Here is a 22,625-nt window from a genome sequence, read left to right as displayed (position 1 = left end):
CTGGTTCAGATGAAGTGGGGGACAACACAGGCGAGGTGGGGAGGGGTATCCCTCTCACTTACTCATCCGTCCTGTACAGGGCCAGGGCGTGGCCCGTGAAGTCAATCACATCCTGGCCGAGATCAAATTTCTTGTAGACATCGCGCATGGTGGTCTTCTTGGGGTCCACCCCTTCGAAGGTGCGGGCGTCGTTCTCGTCAAAGTTGGCCACGTAGACCAGAAACTTCCGGAAGCGTCTTTTCTCAAACAGGCCCATCAAACCTTCAAAGGGAAAACAGCCCTCTGAGTGATCAGGAGTGAAAAATGCGCGCTTCTATCCTGGCTTGTTCTAGTCCAGGGATAGGCAACCTTGGCTCTTTTGTGACTGGTGGACTTCAACTCCCAGAATTCCTGATCCAGCGTGGCTCAGCTTGGAAACCTTTCCCTTTTCCCTCAGCATGGCTGGATCAGGAATTCTGGGAGTTGAAGTCCACGAGTCATAAAGCGGCCTAGGCCAAGGGTAGGCCACCTTGGCTCTTTTAGGACTGGTGGACTTCAACTCCCAGAATTCCTGAGCCAGCATGGGGAACTATGGCCCCTTCATGACTTGGGGACTTCAACTCCCAGAATTCCTCAGCCATCATGGCTCAGTATGGAAACCTTTCCTTTTCCCCTCAGCATGACTGGATAAGGAATTCTGGGAGTTGAAGTCCACGAGCTTGGAGACGAGCAGAAATGTGGGCTCTGGCCAGTTTCCCCCCCATCCCAACTGGAGATTGCTTTGCAGTATAGGGATTCCTCAACTTATAACCATTTGCTTAGTGACGGCACTGAAAAAAAAATGTGACGTAGGACTGTTTTTCACATTTAAGGCCACTGCAGCATCCCCACGGTGACGCGATCAAAACCGGCAAGTGGGATGCATTTATGACGGCTGCACGGTGTGCCGGGCTCATGTGATCTCCTTTTGCGACCAACTCCCCAGCAAAATCAATGGGAGAGGCCGGATTCACTTAAGAACAGTGTTAAGAACTGGAGTGATTCATTTAACAACCGTGTTAAGAACCTAACTGCAGTGATTCGCTTAACAGTGGCAAGAAAGATCGTAAAATGGGACCCAAAGTCTGTTCTGTCCCAGCCTACGTGAGTCCTTGTTAACTCACCATGACCAACCCCTCTTCCAACAAGTGGGCTGGAAACGCAGGAAAATATTATTTGCAGACCTGAGATCATGTATTATTTGCAGACCTGCAAAATGTCCCAAAAGCAAAGGCAAACAAAACACGATTCAAACGGAGAATTGTTCACGGGCCAGGCAAACGAAACATGATCCCACCAAACTAAGCACATTGATTTGTGCTTTAGATTGTAAGCCGCCCTGAGTCTTCGGAGAAGGGCGGGATATAAATGGGATTTTAAAAAAAAAACTGGAGTCCTTTGCCAATGGTTGCCTTGAGCAACCAGCACCGCCCACACCTTCCCTTTTTATTACACAGCACCCAGGTGTGGCTTTCTCAATGCTTTCTCCTCCGCCCTTGGAGTCACCCCATTGCCTCCCTCTGTCCTGCTCTGGTTGCCTGTCGGAGTTTATGAGCCTCTATGATGTCTTCCAGCTGTGAGTCCTCAGAGTCTGACTCAGCTTCCCAGCACAGCTGGGTCTCAGCCTGAGCACAAGTGGAGGGGGCAGGCTCTTCCTCAGATTGTAAGTCCTGGAGCTCATCAGAGCCTTCCTCCGACTCTGATGGCTCTCCAGGCCCCTCTTCCTCCTCCTCCTCCTCCGATCCCCCAGACTCAACTGCCGGGTCCACTGGCTGGCACGGAATCAGAAACCTGTCCCTGACCAACCATCTTGCTCATCAACAAAAAACGGGGACTCAACCGAGGCCTACCAATGCAATGATCTTGTGACCCACACTGTAACCCACTGGTGGGATCCATCGAGAGAAAGACCCATCGGCTTACTGGAGGCGAGAGCTTCCGCTTCGGTCGAAGGGACCTTGTAGATCTTCCCACCCTTGTAGACGAAGCTGCCTTCGATCACCTTGAAGTCCAGGTAGCGAGTGACCTCCGTGTACAGCAGCATCTTGACCAGCTGACCTGCAGGGGACAAAAAATGAAAAAAAAAGAAAAAGGGTCCAGTATGGATTACCCAGTATGAGCCCAGTCGGGCAGGCAAACGCCGAGAGTTCAAGAACTCTGGGCTGGTGGGGGTCCAGGAAGGAAGCCTTCTCTGTCTTTGCCCCCACTCTGTGCAACATTCTCTCCTATCCTGCCCCCGCAAGAGGCTAGTCCTCACCCTCCTGGCCTTCCAGAAAAGACTCAAAACATGGCCAGGGGTGTCCAGAGGAACATGCAGCCGGGGGGGGGGGCTGATTAGCCCCCTGAAAGCCCCCACCTCCTTTCATGCCAAAGGTGCTTTTTTTCAAGAGGCAACTGGATTTTTTTTGTTTTTCCTTGAAGACGTTTCGCTTCTCATCCAAGAAGCTTCTTCAGCTCTGACTGGAGGGCGGGGTATGGGAGGATTTATACTCCTTGCAGATGGCTGGCCCTTCGCCTTATTTTAGAGCAGTGACGGCGAACCTTTTAGAGACCAAGTGCCCCAACTGCAACCCCAAACCCACTTATTTATGCACCAAGGGCCAACCTGGCAATTTAATCAGAATACGGAGGGTTGAGTTTACCAAAAACAACTCAGACATTAACGCCTTTTCCCTTAAAAGAAAAACACAATGGCAAAGCTTTCAATGACACAAGGAACTTTTTGCTGAAAGGTAAAAGTCTGCATTTAGCACGCTTTTGAACAATGTGATTTTTGCTGTTGTATGCCTGCTGATAATTTGCCTAACCTTGGCTTATACTTTGTAAGTTTGAAAGCAACACATGCAGCTCTCAGGTCATCTGTTAGTCTGTTTCTGGTGTCAGATTTGATATAATTCAAAGCTGAAAACAGCACGCTCGCTCCAGAGACGTGTTTTGAATAAGAAGGGGCTTGAGAAATGGCTTTTTCCTGCGAAAACATAGCCAAACAGTGAGGCCCACCTGCGCGATCAATAAAGGAAATCCATCATGCAGCCGTGTGTGCTGTAGTATTTTCGGAGGCCCGAGACACAAAAGAAGTAAAGAAAAACCCGTTTTATTTCTAGCAGGAGAAGAAAGTAGCCAAGGCCGTTTCTAGCCACTCACCACAGGCCATAAGGAATTTGGGAATCAGGTCGACGTTCCAGTCTCTTCCTCGGCCCATCGACTCTGGGACCACTCCTGGCATGGAAAACCTTTTGTACAGCTTTTAAGAAGAAGAAGGGGACGCGGAGTTAAGAGGGGTTGGGCACTTCACCCACCCAGGAAAAAAAAATCTGTAAACTGACCAGAATCAGAAGGGAACCAGAAGGGAAAGGGGGAAAGAAAGGTTGATCTAGGTAGCTGAAGGAAAGAAGAAGAAAGAAAGAAAGAAAGAAAGAAAGAAAGAAAGAAAGAAAGAAAGAAAGAAAGAAAGAAAGAAAGAAAGAAAGAAAGAAAGAAAGAAAGGAAGGAGGGAGGGAGGGAGGGAGGGAGGGAAGGACACTCACATCTTCCAGGGGTGTAATAGAAGCACTTTCCCCTCCATAGTAAGCGTTGCGATCCATGTGCAGGACCTTTTTGCCATTCACGGACATGATGCCAGAGAGGATGCATTCCTGCAGAGAGCAGAAAAAAATCAAGAACCCCCCCATGGATCGTGACCTGCACCCAAGTCCCCCCACAGGAAGGAGTGCGGCTTAAGGGGGAAGCAGGCCTGCTCTCCAGGCTGGGGGTTGCCACGGAAGAGTCCATTTCAGCTGACCCGTCCAATTGCTAGCGCAGGGGTCTTCAAACTTGGCCACTTGTGGACTTCAACTCCCAGAATTCCTCAGCCAGCTGGGAGTTGAAGTCCACAAGTCTTAAAAGGGGCCACGTTTGAAGACCTGGCTGAGGAAATCTGGGAGTTGAAGTCCACAAGTTTTAAAAGGAGCCACGTTTGAAGACCCCTGCGCTAGAGGGTGCGCTGAACACAGAATTCTGAGCTCCGGGATGGATGTCAGGCCTTAAGGTCCACCGGGGTCTTTCCTGGTGGTTTTTGCTTGTCTGAAATGGTATGGGGGTCCCCAGCTCGAGCAGGGGGCTCAACTAGAAGACCTCCAAGGTCCCTTCCAGCTCCGTTATTCTATGTCAGGGGTAGGCCACCTGGGCTCTTTTATGACTCGTGGACTTCCAACTCCCAGAATCCCTGAGCCAGCATGGGGCAACTATGGCCCCTTCATGACTTGTGGACTTCAACTCCCAGAATTCCTGAGCCAGCCATGCTGAGGGGAAAGGGAGAGGTTTCCAAGCTGAGTCATGCTGGCTCAGGAATTCTGGGAGTTGAAGTCCCCAAGTCATGAAGGGGCCAAAGTTCCCCCCATGCTGGCTCAGGAATTCTGGGAGTTGAAGTCCACGAGTCATGAGGGGGCCATAGTTCCACCATGCTGGCTCAGGAATTCTGGGAGTTGAAGTCCCCAAGTCATGAAGGGGCCAAAGTTTCCCCTATGCTGGCTCAGGAATTCTGGGAGTTGAAGTCCACGAGTCATGAGTGGGCCATAGTTCCACCATGCTGGCTCAGGAATTCTGGGAGTTGAAGTCCACGAGTCATGAGGGGGCCATAGTTCCTCCATGCTGGCTCAGGAATTCTGGGAGTTGAAGTCCACGAGTCATAAAAGAGCCACGGTTGCCTACATCTGTTCTATGTTATTCTCTGCCTTCCTGCCTTCTGATGCGGCCCCCACCTCAAGCCCTGCCACACTTCCTCTATAAAGCCCGGCTGTTGTGTTAGGCTGTAGTCCAGATTCGCAAGAGGGAGGGGCAAATCTTTGCCAGGGTGCAAAGAGACAGCTGGACTTGGATTGTCTCTTTTATGACTCGTGGACTTCAACTCCCAGAATTCCTGAGCCAGCATGGGGGAACTATGGCCCCCTCATGACTCGTGGACTTCAACTCCCAGAATTCCTGAGCCAGCATGGGGGAACTATGGCCCCCTTTATGACTCGTGGACTTCAGCTCCCAGAATTCCTGAGCCAGCATGGGGGAACTATGGCCCCCTCATGACTCGTGGACTTCAGCTCCCAGAATTCCTGAGCCAGCATGGGGGAACTATGGCCCCTTCATGACTCGTGGACTTCAACTCCCAGAATTCCTGAGCCAGCATGGGGGAACTATGGCCCCTTCATGACTCACGGACTTCAACTCCCAGAATTCCTGAGCCAGCATGGTGGAACTATGGCCCCCTCATGACTCGTGGACTTCAACTCCCAGAATTCCTGAGCCAGCATGGGGGAACTATGGCCCCCTCATGACTCCTGGACTTCAACTCCCAGAATTCCTGAGCCAGCATGGGGGAACTATGGCCCCCTCATGACTCATGGACTTCAACTCCCAGAATTCCTCAGCCAGCATGGGGGAACTATGGCCCCCTTTATGACTCGTGGTCTTCAGCTCCCAGAATTCCTGAGCCAGCATGGGGGAACTATGGCCCCCTCATGACTCGTGGACTTCAACTCCCAGAATTCCTGAGCCAGCATGGGGGAACTATGGCCCCTTCATGACTCACGGACTTCAGCTCCCAGAATTCCTGAGCCAGCATGGGGGAACTATGGCCCCCTCATGACTCCTGGACTTCAACTCCCAGAATTCCTGAGCCAGCATGGGGGAACTATGGCCCCCTCATGACTCATGGACTTCAACTCCCAGAATTCCTCAGCCAGCATGGGAGAACTATGGCCCCCTCATGACTCGTGGACTTCAACTCCCAGAATTCCTGAGCCGGAATAGAGCAAGGTCAGACCCTAACCCAGCAAGTCACAGTGTGTTCCTAACAGGCAAATAATTGCTTTCATCTGGCAAGATTCTGTCTGTAGGTGCACTACAATAAAGCAACTACACTGGACTTACAACCATTGACTTACAACCTTGGCTTACAACAAGTCAAGAAGCTTCTCACTCAAAATAAGTTGTGTCCTAAACCTCCATTTCTTTTTCTTTTTTCCCCCCTTTTCATGGTGTAAGCGGGAGAGAACGGGAACAATGGAGGCGTCTGAAGGACTGGTTAAGCCTAGGACTGTCTCCACTCTGAAACAACCTGGAACTAAGGATGAAATTTCCTGACAGCGAGAACAATTAGCCAGTGGAACCACCTGCCTCCAGAAGCGGCGAATGCTCCAACACTGGAAGTTTTTAAGAAGAGACTGGACAGCCATTTGTCTGAAATGGTATATAGGGTTTCCTGCCGGGGGGGGGGCGGTTGGACTAGATGACCTCCAAGGTCCCTTCCAACTTTTATTATTATTATATTATCAAATCCTCTGATCCACCATAAATATATTTCTGACAAAGGGCCAGCTGGATTAGGAGGCCAACTCTCCTTGCCACATTGGCACGGAAGGAAAGCTGTTGCTGTTGGCCCGGGAAGACAAAAAATTGCAAGGCATGGGGTTACAAAGCAGGCAGCCGGTAAGATTTCTCCCCCACTTGGGATAAAGCGTGACTCTGTTTTCTTCCTTCGTCTTGGAAGCCCCGGATTGCAAATGATCTCAAAGGAAAGGCCATTTTGCTCCTCAGCCGCTCAGGTGAGTTTTGCCTACGATCTGGCAGGTTAGGAGGTAGCAGCCTTTGTGAGGTGAGCTGAGTTCACTTTTGATTTATCTGTTCTGTTCTGTTCTGTTCTGTTCTGTTCTGTTCTGGTCTGGTCTATTCCATTCCATTCCATTTTATTCTGTAATTCTATTCTGCAATTAGTGCAGGTTCGAGTCCCACCAGGCTCAAGGTTGACTCAGCCTTCCATCCTTCCCAGGTAGGTAAAATGAGGACCCAGATTGTTGGGGGCAATAAGCTGACTTTGTAATAATGCCGCTTGGGGTGTGTGTGAAAGCCCTAATAAGCAGGCATATACATAGAATGAAGGCTACTGCTAAGCTTGTAAGCCGCCCTGAGTCTTTGGAGAAGGGCGGGATATAAATGGAATTAAAATAAATAAATAAATAAAATTTAGGACGCTGAATGTACAGCAGCGGCCAAAATTGTGGAAACCTTTTTGGGGAAAGTGTATTTTTGAGATTTGATGGCTGATACCACCACTTTTTTTTTTTTTGGAGCAGTACCATATCAATGGAAAGATAATTTAATCAAGAATGTAATGCGACCGAGTTTGTTCAATTATCTGTACTGTATTCTATGAAAGGTTAAGAGCCAAATAACCGGAAAAAGCAAGCTCAACTTGCTTAGGTTGATCTCAGGTAGCTTTCCTTCATCCGATTGTAGCCAATGAGCACGAGTGTTTAGAGAGCCAATCGGGTGTCACCTTGCTTTGGCAACGAGCCAATCAGATTGCAGTAGGATCCGGTTATCCCACGTCCTGTATTGAAGCCGAGAGGAGGACATTTGCCAGTGTGTGATGTGATCGCCATCACGTCGGTTGGGGGCCTTTTTTGTGTGTGTGTGTCCTTTCGTTTAGCGAGCTGGTAAAACGTAATAAAATTAAAGCAACGGTGCAAAGAGTCGACTGGTCGCCCAGAAAGCGATGTGAAATAGTATTATTAAGCGAACCAGGCTGCAGAGAATGAGGTGGCTGGATGGAGTCACCGGAGCAGGAGGCGTGGTGAGCCTAAATGGACTCCAGAAGATGGTCGAGGACGGGAAGGCCTGGAGGGACGCGGTCCACGGGGTCGCGAGGGGTCGGACACGACTTCGCAGCGACAACAATGCCCAAGCAGAACGTGGACAAGCAAGCACCCAACTGGAGCAAAACAATCCCAATTTATGGCGGGGCTCCGCCACCTTGGCAACTTTTGGGACTTTGTGGACTTCGCCTGCCAGGAATTCCTCGGCCCTCCTCAATTTAGGAGGAGCCCCCGTTTGACAACCCCCACCCCGCAAATCCCTCCCGACAGAGTTTTGCAAGCCAGCGTAGGGAAGGGAAAGGCAGGAGAGAGGTTATTTGCTAAGAGCAGTCAAGCCGGTTCTTGCCCTCCTTGGCTCTTCCTGCCTCCCTTACTTGAAAATCAAGCTTTTATAATTATGGTCGGGGCTTATCCTGCAGCTTAAGCTAAGGCCCTCCTTTTTTCTTTCTTTTCTTTCGTCTTTTTTGACTGCTGCTGGGTGCAAGGAAAGCTACGACTTGGCACCCTGGCCCTAGACGCAATTGCGACAGGAAGATTGCTCAACTGGAGGCGGGGAACAATTATGCCTGAGCAAAGCAAGCGAGGGAGGGAGGCAGCCTGTAAAATCTGATGTGCAAGAGTCTCAGCAGACAGATTCTGAAGTTGGACCATAAGGAAGGCCGAGCGCCAAAGAATGGAGGCCTTTGAACTCTGGTGCTGGAGAAGACTCCTGCGAGTCCCTCGGACTGCAAGGCGATCAAACCGGTCGGTCCTAGAGGAGATCAACCCTGACTGCTCTTTAGAAGGCCAGATCCTGAAGCTAAAACTCAAGTACTTTGGCCACCTAATGAGAAGGAAGGACTCACTGGAGAAGAGCCTCATGCTGGGAAATGTGGAGGGCGAGAGAAGAAGGGGACGACAGAGAATGAGGTGGCTGGATGGAGTCACTGAAGCAGGAGGCGTGAGCCTAAACGGACTCCAGAGGATGGTGGAGGACAGGAAGGCCTGGAGGAACGTGGTCCATGGGGTCGCGATGGGTCAGACACGACTTCAGAACTAACGACAACAGCAGCAGCAGCAGCAGACAGGCAGCCCATTTGTAGACTGGGATCGTTCTAATTTGGGGGGGGGGAATCAATTTTGCAGCAGAATCCAGAGATCCAGATCCCCTTTTCCAATCAAAGCGAGATGCGGGCACAAGGCGTCCTCAACTTACAAACAGTTCATTTAGTGACAAGTTCGAAGTTGCAACGGCACCGAAAAGAGGGGATTATGGCTCTTTTTAGAACAGAACAGAGCTGGAAGGGACCTTAGAGGTCATCTAGTCCAGCCCCCCCCTGCTCAGGCAGGAAACCCTGTACCATTTCAGACAAACGGCTGTCCAGTCTCTTCTTAAAAGCCTCCAGTGATGGAGCGCCCACAATTTCTGGTGGCAAGCTGTTCCACTGGTTAATTGTCTTCACTGTTAGGAAGTTTCTCCTTAATTCCAGGTTGCTTCTCTCCTTGATTGGTTTCCATCCGTCCCTTCGTGTTGTTCACGTTCTTTGGGGAATAGGTTGACACCCCCCTTCTTCCTTGTGGCAGCCCCTCAAATGCCGGAATGCTGCTATCGCGTCTCCCCTATTTCTTCCTTTTCACACTTGCAATCGTGGCAGCATCCCCAGGGTCACGTGATCAAACTCCAGAGGCTTGGAAACTGACATGCACTTATGACAGTTGCGGCACCCCGGGCTGACGTGATCCCCCTTTTGCGACCTTCTGGCAAGCCAAGTCGAAGGGGGGAGCCGGATTCATTTAACAACCGTGTGACTAGCTTAACAACCGCAGAGATTCACTTAACAACCTGTAGCAAGGGAGATGGCGGAACGGGGCGAAACTCACTTAACGACCGCCTGGTTTAAGCAAGGGTAAAGGTGGGGCTCAGCTGTGGCCGTACGTCAACGGACTACGCGCCCTAAAGCTCCCACAGAGAGGGCCTCCTCAGGGTGCCACCAGTCAGAGAATGTCGGCTGGTGACCCCCAGGGGGAGGGCCTTCTCTGTGGGCACCCCGGCTTTATGGAATCAGCTGCCGGTTGAGCTCCGGATGGCACCTGACCTTCGCTCCTTCCGACGCGACTTGAAGACCTACCTGTTTGAACAGGCCGGCCTGGCCTGATGGGGGATGCGTTGGGGTTTTTATTGGGGATTTTTTTACATTTTTCTACTGTTTTTAGTTTGGGCTCGTGTTTAATTCTCTTTTTAATTTTTGTAATTTGTATTTTTATATATGCCCTGTTCACCGCCCTGAGTCCTTCGGGAGAAGGGCGGTATACAAATATAATAAACTTATAAACTTATAAAGTCACGGGATGACCTCAGTATCCTGGGAAAAGCAGACGGGCCCGCATCAAAGACACAAGAAATGGCCTGGGGTGGGTTAATGATTGAGCCGAAGCGCAACACACACAATTCGCGGTATTGTCCTCAGGGCTTTCAAAGATTAAGCCACTATCACAACTGTCACAGGGAGACCGTGAGCAATTCTGGGTCCAATTGGGGAGAGGGAGGGGGGGCAGAAACAGAGGAAAGGAAAATACAGATTGCAAAGGGTTAGGGGCTTTAGTGACTGTAATGTGAGTGCCCACCCCACCCCACTCCAGTTTCATCAATTAGGCTTCTCTGAACAGCTGGCAGACACCTCCATACAGAAGATGCCCTAAGGAGCAACTACAAATCCTATACAAAAAGAGTGCTGCCCCTCACTTTTGCAGAGGAGGCTGAGATTTTGGGGGAGATGGTCCCCCTTATACTAAGAGTAGCACTGATGTTGTTGCCTAGTTGGGTCACGAAATGTCTGCAAGAAAACCACCAAGCTCAGAGAGCACCAAGGACCCCACAGTTCTTCTCTTTCTCTTCCTTCTTTCCTTCCTTCCTTCCTTCCTTCCTTCCTTCCTTCCTTCCTTCCTTCTCCTTTCCACTCCCTTCTAGCCCTGATGATGTTTCCTAGTTGGGTCATGAAACGTCTGCAAGGAAACCACCAAGCTCGGAGAGCACCAGGGACCCTGCAGTTCAACGCTGAGCTACAAAGATTTTCTTCCACCTGCTCCACTACACAGCTTGCTTCCAGTAATGGTTCCATTAGCAGACACCACCAGCCTGCTTGTGCCCCGGCTATAAGTCCTCAAATTACAAGTGTTAAATAACCAAAGTTTTGAAGGCATTGGAAAAAGTGACTTACGATCGGTCCTCACACTTACGACCACCGCAGCCTCCCTGTGGATTTTCGAAAAGTCAATGGGGCAAGCTGGATTTGTTTAGCAACCATAAGGTTCACTTAACTGCAGTGATTCATTTAACCGTGACAAAAAAAGCAGTAATATCGGGCGACAATTCACATAAGCACCCATCTTCCTTAGAAATGGAAATTCTGTTTCTCTGTGGTCGTAAGTTGAGGATTGTCTGTATCCTGAAGGCAGTACTCTGGAGTTCAGAGATTTATGTTTGAGGGAGTCTGAGAAAACCACCACCAGATGGATTTAAAGCCCTAGAATTTTAAATATATTAAATATATTAAATATTAAACTTTTGCCAGGCATATGCTCTAACCTAGGGGTCTTCAAACTTGGCCCTTTTATGACTCGTGGACTTCAACTCCCAGAATTCCTCAGCCAGCATGGACCATATAAGCCAGGGGTCTTCAAACTTGGCCCTTTTATGACTCGTGGACTTCAACTCCCAGAATTCCTCAGCCAGCATGGACCATATAAGCCAGGGGTCTTCAAACTTGGCCCTTTTATGACTTGTGGACTTCAACTCCCAGAATTCCTCAGCCAGCATGAACCATATAAGCCAGGGGTCTTCAAACCTGGCCCTTTGATGAGCTGTGGACTTCAACTCCCAGAATTCCTTAGCCAGGCTGAGGAATTCTGGGAGTTGAAGTCCACAGGTCATCAAAGGGCCAAGTCTGAAGACCCCTGCTCTAACCACAAGGAGCAACTTTGCTACCATGTCATTTCTCCTGAACCTATGACTCACGCAATCTGTTTCCTCTGTCCTCTGTGTAACTTTGCCGCAACAGAAGCATCTGTTCATCTAGGGAACAAAAATCTTGAAGTCTTGTGCAAAATTTCTATTTAGACCAGGGGTCTCCAAACGTGGCAACTTTCAAGATTTGTGGACTTCAACTTCCAGAATTCCCAAGCCAGCCATGTGCTTGAGACGTCTCGGAATTAAGGAGAAACTTCCTAACGATGAGAACAATTAACCAGTGGAACAAGCTGCCTCCAGAAGCGGTGAACGCTCCAACACTGGAAGTTTTTAAGAAGAGACTGGACAGCCATTGGTCTGAAATGGTACAGGGTTTCCTGCCTGAGCAGGGGGTTGGACTAGATGATCTCCAATGCCCCTTGCGGCCTGACGGTTTTATAATTCAGTCGATATTATCCAACGCAGCCTGGCACTGAAACGCCTTCCCTCGTCTCTTGAGCAATTATTCTAACAGGCAGGACCTACGGTAAACTTGATTTTCTCAAAATGGCATCACCCCAGTTGTCTTCGGAGAAATGAGGGCCGCAGGGAACGCTTCACACGAGCGAGATCAAACATCCGGCAACACCTTAGTTGATTTTATAGTTTAAGTAAAACTCCAGATAATGGGAGAGAACTTAATTTTCCAGGCACTTTACCCCTTTCTTACGCGGTATGAGCTGAACCGTTGGGAACAAGACATTATTCAAAGAGGCACACCTAGATTTTTGTTCATATTTCTATTAGTCTCTGGAAATTCAAGTGTGGGAGGCGTGTTTTACAGCCAGTCCTCGGCTTACGACCGCAACATTTAAGTTGCTGAGTGAAACGTTTGTTTTGCCCCCGTGTACGACTTTCCTTGCCACGTTTATTAAGCGAATCACTGCAGTTGTTAAGTTAGCAACAACCGAATCCGCTTTCCTCGCTGACTTGGCAAAAGGGGGACCGTATTGACTTCGGGACACTACAAACCGTCATAAACGTGAGTCGTTTTGTCAAGCATCCAAAGGTAAATCGCCTGACCCACGGGGATGCCGCAATGGTTGTTAAGGGTGGGAAATGGTCATTAAAAGACATTTTTCCCCCCAATGCCGCTGTAACTTCAAATGGTCACTAAATGCGCTGCTGTAAGTCGAGGACCGCTTGCGTTTCATTTGCAGTTTAATTAAAAAAAACAAAAAAGCAGTCAAGAATCTCGTGGCATCTTAAAAGACCAGCAGACAATTTATTCTTGCAGAATCTGCCAGGAAGCACAATTCGTCTCCGATATTACATAATCTTTTATTAAGGCCTCCTGCCTCCGCCAGCAATTCTCATTTCAGGATTACGATTCGCAAATATTATTTCCAAACAAGGTGCTGAGGCAGCATTGCAACCGGGCGGAAAAGCCGAGGCAGATTCTCAAAACAGGCCTGGTGGATCTCTGCGGTGGCTTCAGAAGGAAGCTAGCCGGATTTTACAATGGTGCATATTTGGCTATAAGGTGGACGTGGACACACACACACACACACACACACACACACAAAACTGCACCTTTCGCTTGAGGAGCTTCTGAGCCAAAATGAGGCTTCTCTACAATTCTTTATAGCAGGGAAGTGTCCGACTTTTTGATCTCCGTTGGGGTGATGTTCTTAATGTCTTTGGGTAAATCGAGGGCAATTTTCTTAACCATGCTGGCTGGGGAATTCTGGGAATTGAAGTCCACCCATTTTAAAGGATGCTGGCTGGGGAATTCTGGGAATTGAAGTCCGCCCATTTTAAAGGATGCTGGCTGGGGAATTCTGGGAACTGAAGTCCGCCCATTTTAAAGGATGCTGGCTGGGGAATTCTGGGAAATGACGTGCACGCATTTTAAAGGATGCTGGCTGGGGAATTCTGGGAATTGACGTCCACCCATTTTAAAGGATGCTGGCTGGGAAATTCTGGGAATTGATGTCCGCCTATTTTAAAGGATGCTGCCTGGGGAATTCTGGGAATATGGCCCCCTCGTGACTCGTGGACTTCAACTCCCAGAATTCCTGAGCCAGCATGGGGGAACTCTGGCCCCTTTGTGACTGGTGGACTTCAACTCCCAGAATTCCTGAGCCAGCATGGGGGAACTCTGGCCCCTTTGTGACTGGTGGACTTCAACTCCCAGAATTCCTAAGCCAGCATGGGGGAACTATGGCCCCCTCGTGACTCGTGGACTTCAACTCCCAGAATTCCTGAGCCAGCATGGGGGAACTTTGGCCCCTTCGTGACTGGTGGACTTCAACTCCCAGAATTCTTGAGCCAGCCATGCTGAGGGGAAAAGGAGAGGTTTCCATGCTGAGCCATGCTGGCTCAGGAATTCTGGGAGTTGAAGTCCACGAGTCATAAAAGAGCCAAGGTTGCCTACCCCTGGTCTATACATATGTTGTACACAGTACGTTTTAAATGTGTATTATGTATGTGTACCCTTCAGAGCAAGCAACATTTCATTTTTAAGGTGTGCCGTTGTGCCCACAGGGGAAAAAATGACGATAAAGGTTATCTAATCTAATCTCATCTATCTGAAGGTCCACTAACATCGGGACCAATCTAAGCTGAATTAAGCTCAGCCTGATTACGTGATTTTAAAAAGCCGCTTTAGTTTGCTTTTCCTGCTAAGTGTCAAATAATGAAAGCCGTCGTGCCTCGCGGGTGGAAACGTGCCAAGGACCCACAAGTCTTTCACTGCACCCGACACGGGACAAGCAGTTTACAACCACAAACCTCTACAAATTAAATAGAGGTGCCCACATTTTACCTGCAAATATTCTGGCACTCCAGATTCCGTCACCGTCAAGTGACGGTGCAAGATCCCAAGTGACCTTGTCCACTACGTTCTTAGGGGCAAAAGTCCAGGCTAACAAACCAGCAGAGAGTGGAGTCCTCTTTATTCTGACTAGAGGGCGTCCTTGACTTACAACGGTTCATTTACTGACCGTTCAAGCTTACAGCAGCACTGAAGTGTGACTTGCGACAGTTTTTTTTTTGACACTGAACGACTGTTGCAAGCAATCGAAATTCAGAGGCTCGGCAAGTGGTTCACATGTATGACGGTCGCAGCGCCCTGGGATTGCCCCCTTTGCGACCTTCCGCCAAGCAACGTCCATGGGGAAGCCGGGTTTGCTTAACAACCATGGGATTAAGAACGGCAGTGATTCACTTAGCAACTGTGGCTCGCTTAGCCGTGGAAATTTGGGGATCAATTCTGGTCGTAAGTCAAGGACTATAGCTATATAGGCTGACGTAAATCGTACCAGATTCTAGTTGCTAAGTTAGTCCTCCATTTACCACTACAGTTTGAGCCCAACATTTAATTTGTTAAGTGAATTTTGCCCCATTTGGTGACTTTCCTTGCCACATCTGTTAAGTGAATAGCTGCAGTTGTTAAATTAGTAACATGGATGTTAAGTGAAACTGGCTTCCCGTGTTTCTCCATGTCATATATGTTTTGTGTATGTGACTATATGCATAATGGTATTTTTTGAGAGCTGAATGCAATGAAATTTCACTTTAATGTATGCTTAGTGTACATTTAAAGTGACAATAAAGTTTCTATGCCATTCCATAGATTCTATTCTTCATTCTTTCTATTCTATTCATTCTTTTATTCTATTCTATTCATTCTTTTATTCTATTCTACATTTTTATTCTATTCTACAGTCTTTCTATTCTATTCTTCATTCTTTTTCTATTCATTCTTTTTATTGTATTCATTCTTTCTATTCTATTCATTTTTATTCTATTCTACATTCTTCTATTCTACATTTTTTATTCTATTCTATTCTTTTTATTCTACATTCTTTTTATTCTATTCTATTCTTCATTCTTTCTATTCTATTTTTCATTCCATTCTATTCTATTCACTATTTTTTATTCTATTCTATTCATCCTTATTCTTTTCGATTCTGTTCTGTTCTATTTTATTAATTCTTCATCCTTTTTATTCTATTCTATTCCGTTCTGTTCTATTCTAGTCTATATTCTATTCTATTCATTATTCTATTCTATTCTAGTCCCTATTTTCATTCTATTCTATTCCCTATTTTCTATTCTATTCTATTCTATTCCCAATTTTCTATTCTATTCTATTCTATTCTATTCTATTCTATTCTATTCTATTCTATTCTATTCTATTCTTCATTCCATTATTCTGTTCTGTTCTGTTCTGTTCTGTTCTATTCTTCTATTCTATTCTATTCTATTCTATTCTATTCTATTCTATTCTATTCTATTCTTCATTCCATTATTCTGTTCTGTTCTGTTCTGTTCTGTTCTGTTCTATTCTATTCTATTCTATTCTATTCTATTCTATTCTATTCTATTCTATTCTATTCTATTATATTCTGTTCTGTTCTGTTCTGTTCTATTCTATTCTATTCTATTCCATATTTTCTATTCTATTCTATTCTATTCTATTCTATTCTATTCTATTCTATTCTATTCTATTCTATTCCCTATTCTGCTGCTGTATTTTCTTCTCTCCTATTCCATTCCATTCCATTCCTTATTCTCTTCGTTGACTTTGCTTGTCAGAAGGTCACAAAAGGGGATCCTATGACCCCGGGACACTGTAAGCATCATAAATGAGTCAGATGCCAAGGGTCTGAATTTTGATCATGTGACCCCTGGGGATGCTACAACTGTCCTATGTTTTCAGTACCGGTCTAACTTCGGTCACTGAATGAACTGTCGTAAGTGGAGGACTACCTGTATCGGAGACACCAGCTGCTAACTGCCTTAACACTCTGGGACACGCCATCAACAGATCTCCGCTCTCCGGAGAATTCCACCCGAGGGCTGCTCTGCTCAAATGCAGAAGGCATTTTTTTTAAAAAAAACAAAAAACAGTTGAAATCTCTGCCCCCCCCCCTTCACCCCCCAGCTGAATAAAAAGACTCAAAAACAAATTCAGGAAATAGCTGGCTTCAACAATTGCAGGAAGCTTCTATTCAGTCCCGGCCATCTTCCTTTCTCAGCCGGAGCAATCCCCACTCTTATCCTATGCTTTGACACTCATGAGTCACCCCAAGGGCTTCTTACTAAAATCGGTTAGCTCCGGAGAAGTGAAATAAACCGATTTTTCAAAAGAAAGCAGAATAGAAAGAGAGAGGGAGGGAGGGGAGGGGAGGGAGAGAGAGAGAAGGGAGGGAGGGAGGGAAAGGAAGGAAAAAGGAAGAAAAGAAATAGGAAGAGAGGAAGGAAGGATAAGGGAGAGAGAAAGAAAGGGAACGGAAGGAGAGAAGGAAAAAGAGAGGAAGGAAACAAAAGTGAAACAAATTGATTGATTGAGGCAGAGAGAGAGAGAGAGAGGGAGAGAGGGAGAGAGAGAGAAAGAAATATGACTGAAAGATCAAGAGAGTAGCATTTTCTTTGGAAATCATTTTGCAGAATATTTTTGGTGGCCCGTCTGGAAGTGTCTCATTTGAGGCCTTCAAAACAATAAATACAGGGACATCTTTGTCCTTGTCCAACACCAAACCAGGGCTTGGCTGCATGGCAATCCTTGTTTGGCAAGGTGGTCGTTTTCCTAGAGCAGGGGTCTTCAAACTTGGCCCTTTTAGGATTTGTCGGACTTGCAACTCCCAGAATTCCTCAGCCAGCTCGTCTGGCTGAGGAATTCTGGGAGTTGAAGTCCACAAGTCCTAAAAGGGCCACGTTTGAAGACCCCTGGCTTAAGCAATTTTTAGAGGTCAGGGGTCTTCAAAACGTGGCCCTTTTAGGACTCGTGGACTTCAACTCCCAGAATTCCTCAGCCAGCTTGCCTAGCTAATTCTGGGAGTTGAAGTCCACAAGACACAAAAGGGCCAAGTTCAAAGACCCCTGGCTTTTATGGCCCATGCTGGCTGAGGAATTCTGGGAGTTGAAGTTCACAAGTCCTCAAAGGGCCAAGTTTGAAGACCCCTGACTTCTATGGTCCATGCTGGCTGAGGAATTCTGGGAAGTGAAGTTCATAAGTCCTCAAAGGGCCAAGTTTGAAGACCCCTGGCTTCTATGGTCCATGCTGGCTGAGGAATTCTGGGAAGTGAAGTTCATAAGTCCTCAAAGGGCCAAGTTTGAAGACCCCTGGCTTCTATGGTCCATGCTGGCTAAGGAATTCTGGGAGTTGAAGTCCACAAGACACAAAAGGGCCAGGTTTGAAGACCCCTGGCTTCTATGGTCCATGCTGGCTGAGGAATTCTGGGAGTTGAAGTCCACAAGACATAAAAGGGCCAAGTTTGAAGACCCCTGACCTAGAGCTTCAGGCAAGCAATTTTTATGTACAGATCCAACCACCTCATGCATGACTGTCAAGGGACAACTGAAGAGCGGGATAAATGGAGATTATAATGGTTTAATTAGGTGCTCCACCCATGACAACTCAAAAAAAAAAAATAAATACAAAAAAACATAAAGTAGACAAGGCTGACATAAGGATAAAAGTTTCCCTACTCTGGCGACTTTTATGGAAATCCCTCCTTTTTCTGCTCTTTTAGAGCTGGCAAATCAAACCGTTTGCTAAGTTGCTGAGTGAGAAATTTCTTGTGGGCCTTGCACTATTTTACGACTTTTCCTGCCACGGTTGTTAAGTGAATCACTGCAGTTGTTAAATTAGGAACACGGGTCTTCAGCGGATCTGGCTTTTCCCCAGTGGCTTTGCTTATCCAAAGGTCGCAAAAGGGGATCACGTGACCTTGGGTCACTGCAACCGTCATAAGTACATGTCAAGTTGCCAAGCGCCCGAATGTAAATCGCTTGACCCTGGGGATGCTGCAAACGGTCACAAGTGTGAAACATGGTCATAGGTCACTTCTTTCAGTGCCGCGACTAAGCCAACGGTTGTTGCAATCAGGGTTCAAGGGATGACAAGCCACAACTTTCAAGGTTTAACTCTTTTCTGCTAAACCGGGGTTTCTCCAACTTGGCCCTTTGAAGATGGGCGGACTTCAACTCCCAGAATTCCCTACAAAGCGTTAATTCTCCCACAAGTATCCCCAGCGTGGCTGGCTGGGGAATACTGGGAGTTACAAGTCCACCCAACTCGAAAGGGACGAGCTTAAGCCGTTTAAATTATCCCCTGAAATGATGACCACCGCCATAGGGATTCTGGGAGTTGAAGTCCACGTATCTTAAAAAGTTGCAAAAAGAGTGACCTAAATGTTGCTCTTCTCTGCAACTTTTTTCCAAAGTCTCCAGCTCCTTTTTTTGTAATTTGGTGACCAAAACTGGACGCAGAATTCCAGCTGTTTTCACACCAGGAATGAACAACAGAGATGGAGAGCTAGCGAAGAAGAAGACCCCATGAGATCGGATTGCGGGCAGGACAAAGTGGGGAGCAAAACGGGGTGTGTGTGTGTGTGCTGAAGGGCAGCGAAGAGCAAGAGGCAGGAAAATACAGTCCTCCACTTACGACCGCTCGCAAAGTTTCCACAGCTTATCAAGCGAGCTTTGCTCCATTTCACCACCTTCCTTGCACAGCTGGGAAGTGAATCTGCACTTGTTCAGTTACTACGGTCGTTAAGCGAATCCAGCTTCCCCCATTGACTGTGCTCGTCAGGTGGTCACAAAAGGGGATCACCTCTCTCTATCTCACACACACACACACACACACACACACACACACAGGGACACTGCAACCGTAGACACGCTGGTTGCCCAGTGTCTGAACCACAGGGACGGGACGCTGCAATGGCTGTGTGAAAAAACAGTCCTAGGTAGCTTTTTTTTTTAAGATCCGTTGTAACTTCGGTCGCTAAATGAGCAGTTGCAAGTCGGGGATATATTTGTGTATTTGGGTTAGAGAAAGCCAGCTTGTCGATATAAAGATGAACACATGAGCAAATGGGGACAAACCGGATGCAGGGGCCGGAAGGGAAGGCTGTACCGTTTCTGCGGTCAGGGAGCAGTTTTTCAATCAACAAGAGGCCGATTTTTTCAATCTCTTTCGAGGAGAGAGGGAGTTTAAAGTTTGGCGACCTCAAGAAAGGCAGCTGGGAACATAAAAGCTTTCCAGGGCCCCCGAAGGCTTAGCGGCTCCCCTCTGAAATGTGATCCGATGGGTTCTCTTTTCCGTAGAAAGCCTGCTGCAATTCAATATAGCCGAGAGAAAGCCGTGATTCACACATGACAGGGCGGTGTGGCAATTTTTTTAATTTTTTTTTAAACTTTCTTTGGGGTGAAGCAGCAGCACCACACGGTTTGTCTGGAGCAAACTTTAAAGCCAGGGGTCTTCAAACGTGGCCCTTTGATGGCTTGTGGACTTCAACTCCCAGAATTCCTCAGCCAGGCACGTGTCACCAAAGGGCTAAGTTTGAAGACCCCTTGACTTGTGGACTTCAACTCCCAGAATTCCTCAGCCAGGCACAAGTCACCAAAAGGCCAAGTTTGAAGACCCCTTGACTTGTGGACTTCAACTCCCAGAATTCCTCAGCCAGGCACAAGTCACCAAAGGGCCAAGTTTGAAGACCCCTTGACTTGTGGACTTCAACTCCCAGAATTCCTCAGCCAGGCACAAGTCACCAAAGGGCCAAGTTTGAAGACCCCTTGACTTGTGGACTTCAACTCCCAGAATTCCTCAGCCAGGCACAAGTCACCAAAAGGCCAAGTTTGAAGACCCCTTGACTTGTGGACTTCAACTCCCAGAATTCCTCAGCCAGTATGCCTGTCTCAGGAATTCTGGGAGTTGAAGTCCACAAGTCAAGGGGTCTTCAAACTTGGCCCTTTGATGGCTTGTGGACTTCAACTCCCAGAATTCCTCAGCCAGGCACAAGTCACCAAAGGGCCAAGTTTGAAGACCCCTTGACTTGTGGACTTCAACTCCCAGAATTCCTCAGCCAGGCACAAGTCACCAAAGGGCCAAGTTTGAAGACCCCTTGACTTGTGGACTTCAACTCCCAGAATTCCTCAGCCAGGCACAAGTCACCAAAGGGCCAAGTTTGAAGACCCCTTGGCTTGTGGACTTCAACTCCCAGAATTCCTCAGCCAGGCACGTGTCACCAAAGGGCCAAGTTTGAAGACCCCTTGACTTGTGGACTTCAACTCCCAGAATTCCTCAGCCAGCGTGCCTTTGCTTTAAATGAGGGTTCACACCAGGGTTTACATCCAATCTTTGTGACTTTAAGAAACATTGCTCTAGATCAGAGGGCCTCAAACTTGGCCCTTTGATGACTTGTGGACTTCAACTCCCAGAATTCCCCCGGCAGCAACGCTGACTGCACGGAACTCTGGGAGTTGAAGTCCACAGCTCTTAAAAGTCACACAGATTGGATACCCCTGGTGTAAACCCTCATTTAAGCCAAGGTCCTCTTTATCGTTCAGAAGCCAGACATTAAGGGTCAAAGTGGGGGGGGGGGGGGTTGGTATTGATGCTGGGGTGGGAAGAGATGGTTCCCCACTGTTTCAAAGGACCGATAATCCTCCACTGACAATTGTTTAGTGACCCTTTGAATTTAAAATGGCACTGGAAAAAAATGACTTAGACCGGTTTTTCACCCTGGCAGCTGTTGCAGCATCCCCATGATCACGTGATCAAAATTCAGACACTTGGCAACTGGCGTGTACTTATGACGGTTGCACCACCCTCCCAGGGTCATGTGATCTTTTTCTTCAATGGGGGGGGCAGATCTGCTTAACAACCACACGATTCACTTAAGAACCGTAGGGATTCTCTTAAGCACAACGGCGAGACGCAACTCACTTAACAACAGTCTTGCTTAGCAAAGGCAATTTGGGGCTCAGCTTTAGTCGTAAGTCGAGGACTGCCTGTCATGATGGCGAGAAGGACCAGGGTAGCGCCAAGAAAGCAGAGTCCTGGTTTGGAGGAAGGAACAGGAAAACCCACAATGAGAAAAAGAAAAAGAAAGAAAGAAAGAAAGAAAGAAAGAAAGAAAGAAAGAAAGAAAGAATCAAGAAAGAAGAAATCAAGAAAGAAAGAAAGAAATCAAGAAAGAAAGAAATCAAGAAAGAAAGAAAGAAATCAAGAAAGAAATCAAGAAATCAAGAAAGAAATCAAGAAATCAAGAAAGAAAGAAATCAAGAAAGAAATCAAGAAAGAAAGAAAGAAAGAAAGAAAGAAAGAAAGAAAGAAAGAAAGAAAGAAAGAAAGAAAGAAAGAAAGAAGCCAGCAAAGGTCACAAATTCAAGAGAAGGACAAGGAGACGAGGACATATCACGAATCAAGCAAAGAGAGCCGAGTGTCAAAATCCCCCACTCAAAATCCACGGGCCAAGCTGGCTGGTCTTGAACCAACCTTGTCTCCAATTTTATTTTATTTTTAACCTTAAACTGGCGACTTAGGACATTTCCTGAGGTCACAATGTAGAATAATGGTGGTACTGCTACCATTATGTCAGTTGGATAATCGCCGAGTTATTTCCTCCAGAGAAAAATGCAGTGTCAACATTCTGGATGGGGGGGGTGTGGGGAAAGGCAGAGAAAAGGGTGGTCCCAGCCACAAAGAACAACAAACCTGCAAGGTAGGAGAGCTGAGTCAACAGCCTGCCTCCCAGGCTTGGTTAAAAGCCAATTAGCTCTGCTCAATCCTCATCTAAGCTACTGACTGCTAATGTTTCCCTGCAAAGTGACACATTGGTTTCAATGGGGAAAAATACCAGCTGAAGAATGAAGGGGGGGGGGGAGAAATCAAGGCTATGAAGCCCACACACACACACACATACACACACGCCTGGCAAGGCCCGGGAGCTCCAGGGCATGGCAAGAGTGCCCCTCGGCGCAAAAGGAGGACTCAAAAGGGAAGGTTGTTGTCAAACCAGAGGTGGTGGCATGCCGGGAGGCCAGGAAGAGACTAAAGGGCAGGGGATGATCTGAGAGTAAAAAATTAAATGCAGGTAACGTTTAACTTTGCAGTTCCGACGGCGCTGAAAAAAAAGTGACTTACGGCCGTTTTCCACACTTAGGACCGTCGCAGCATCCCCAGGGTCAGACGCTTGGCAACCGGCATATGCATACACAGATACATAATCATACACACACATATAAGCACACACACATAT

At 47.4% G+C, this 22,625-nt stretch overlaps 1 protein-coding gene across 1 annotated transcript in view; it reads right to left on the bottom strand.

The window, feature by feature from the left end:
• Positions 1–22,625, bottom strand: part of LOC308670304 (rab GDP dissociation inhibitor beta) — a gene marked incomplete at its 5' end in the record, with an annotated part of 31,990 nt that overhangs the window by 5,768 nt on the left and 3,597 nt on the right. The window contains 4 exons of the mRNA XM_081331759.1: positions 63–261; positions 1,942–2,076; positions 3,163–3,262; positions 3,546–3,653. Coding sequence (XP_081187885.1) covers positions 63–261; positions 1,942–2,076; positions 3,163–3,262; positions 3,546–3,653 — 542 coding nt within the window. The remainder of the gene's footprint in view (positions 1–62; positions 262–1,941; positions 2,077–3,162; positions 3,263–3,545; positions 3,654–22,625) is intronic.

The sequence above is a fragment of the Vipera berus genome (genome assembly GCF_964194415.1).
Source record: "Vipera berus genome assembly, chromosome: 6".
Classification (NCBI taxonomy): domain Eukaryota; kingdom Metazoa; phylum Chordata; class Lepidosauria; order Squamata; family Viperidae; genus Vipera; species Vipera berus.
This window is presented reverse-complemented; position numbering and strand designations above follow the sequence as displayed.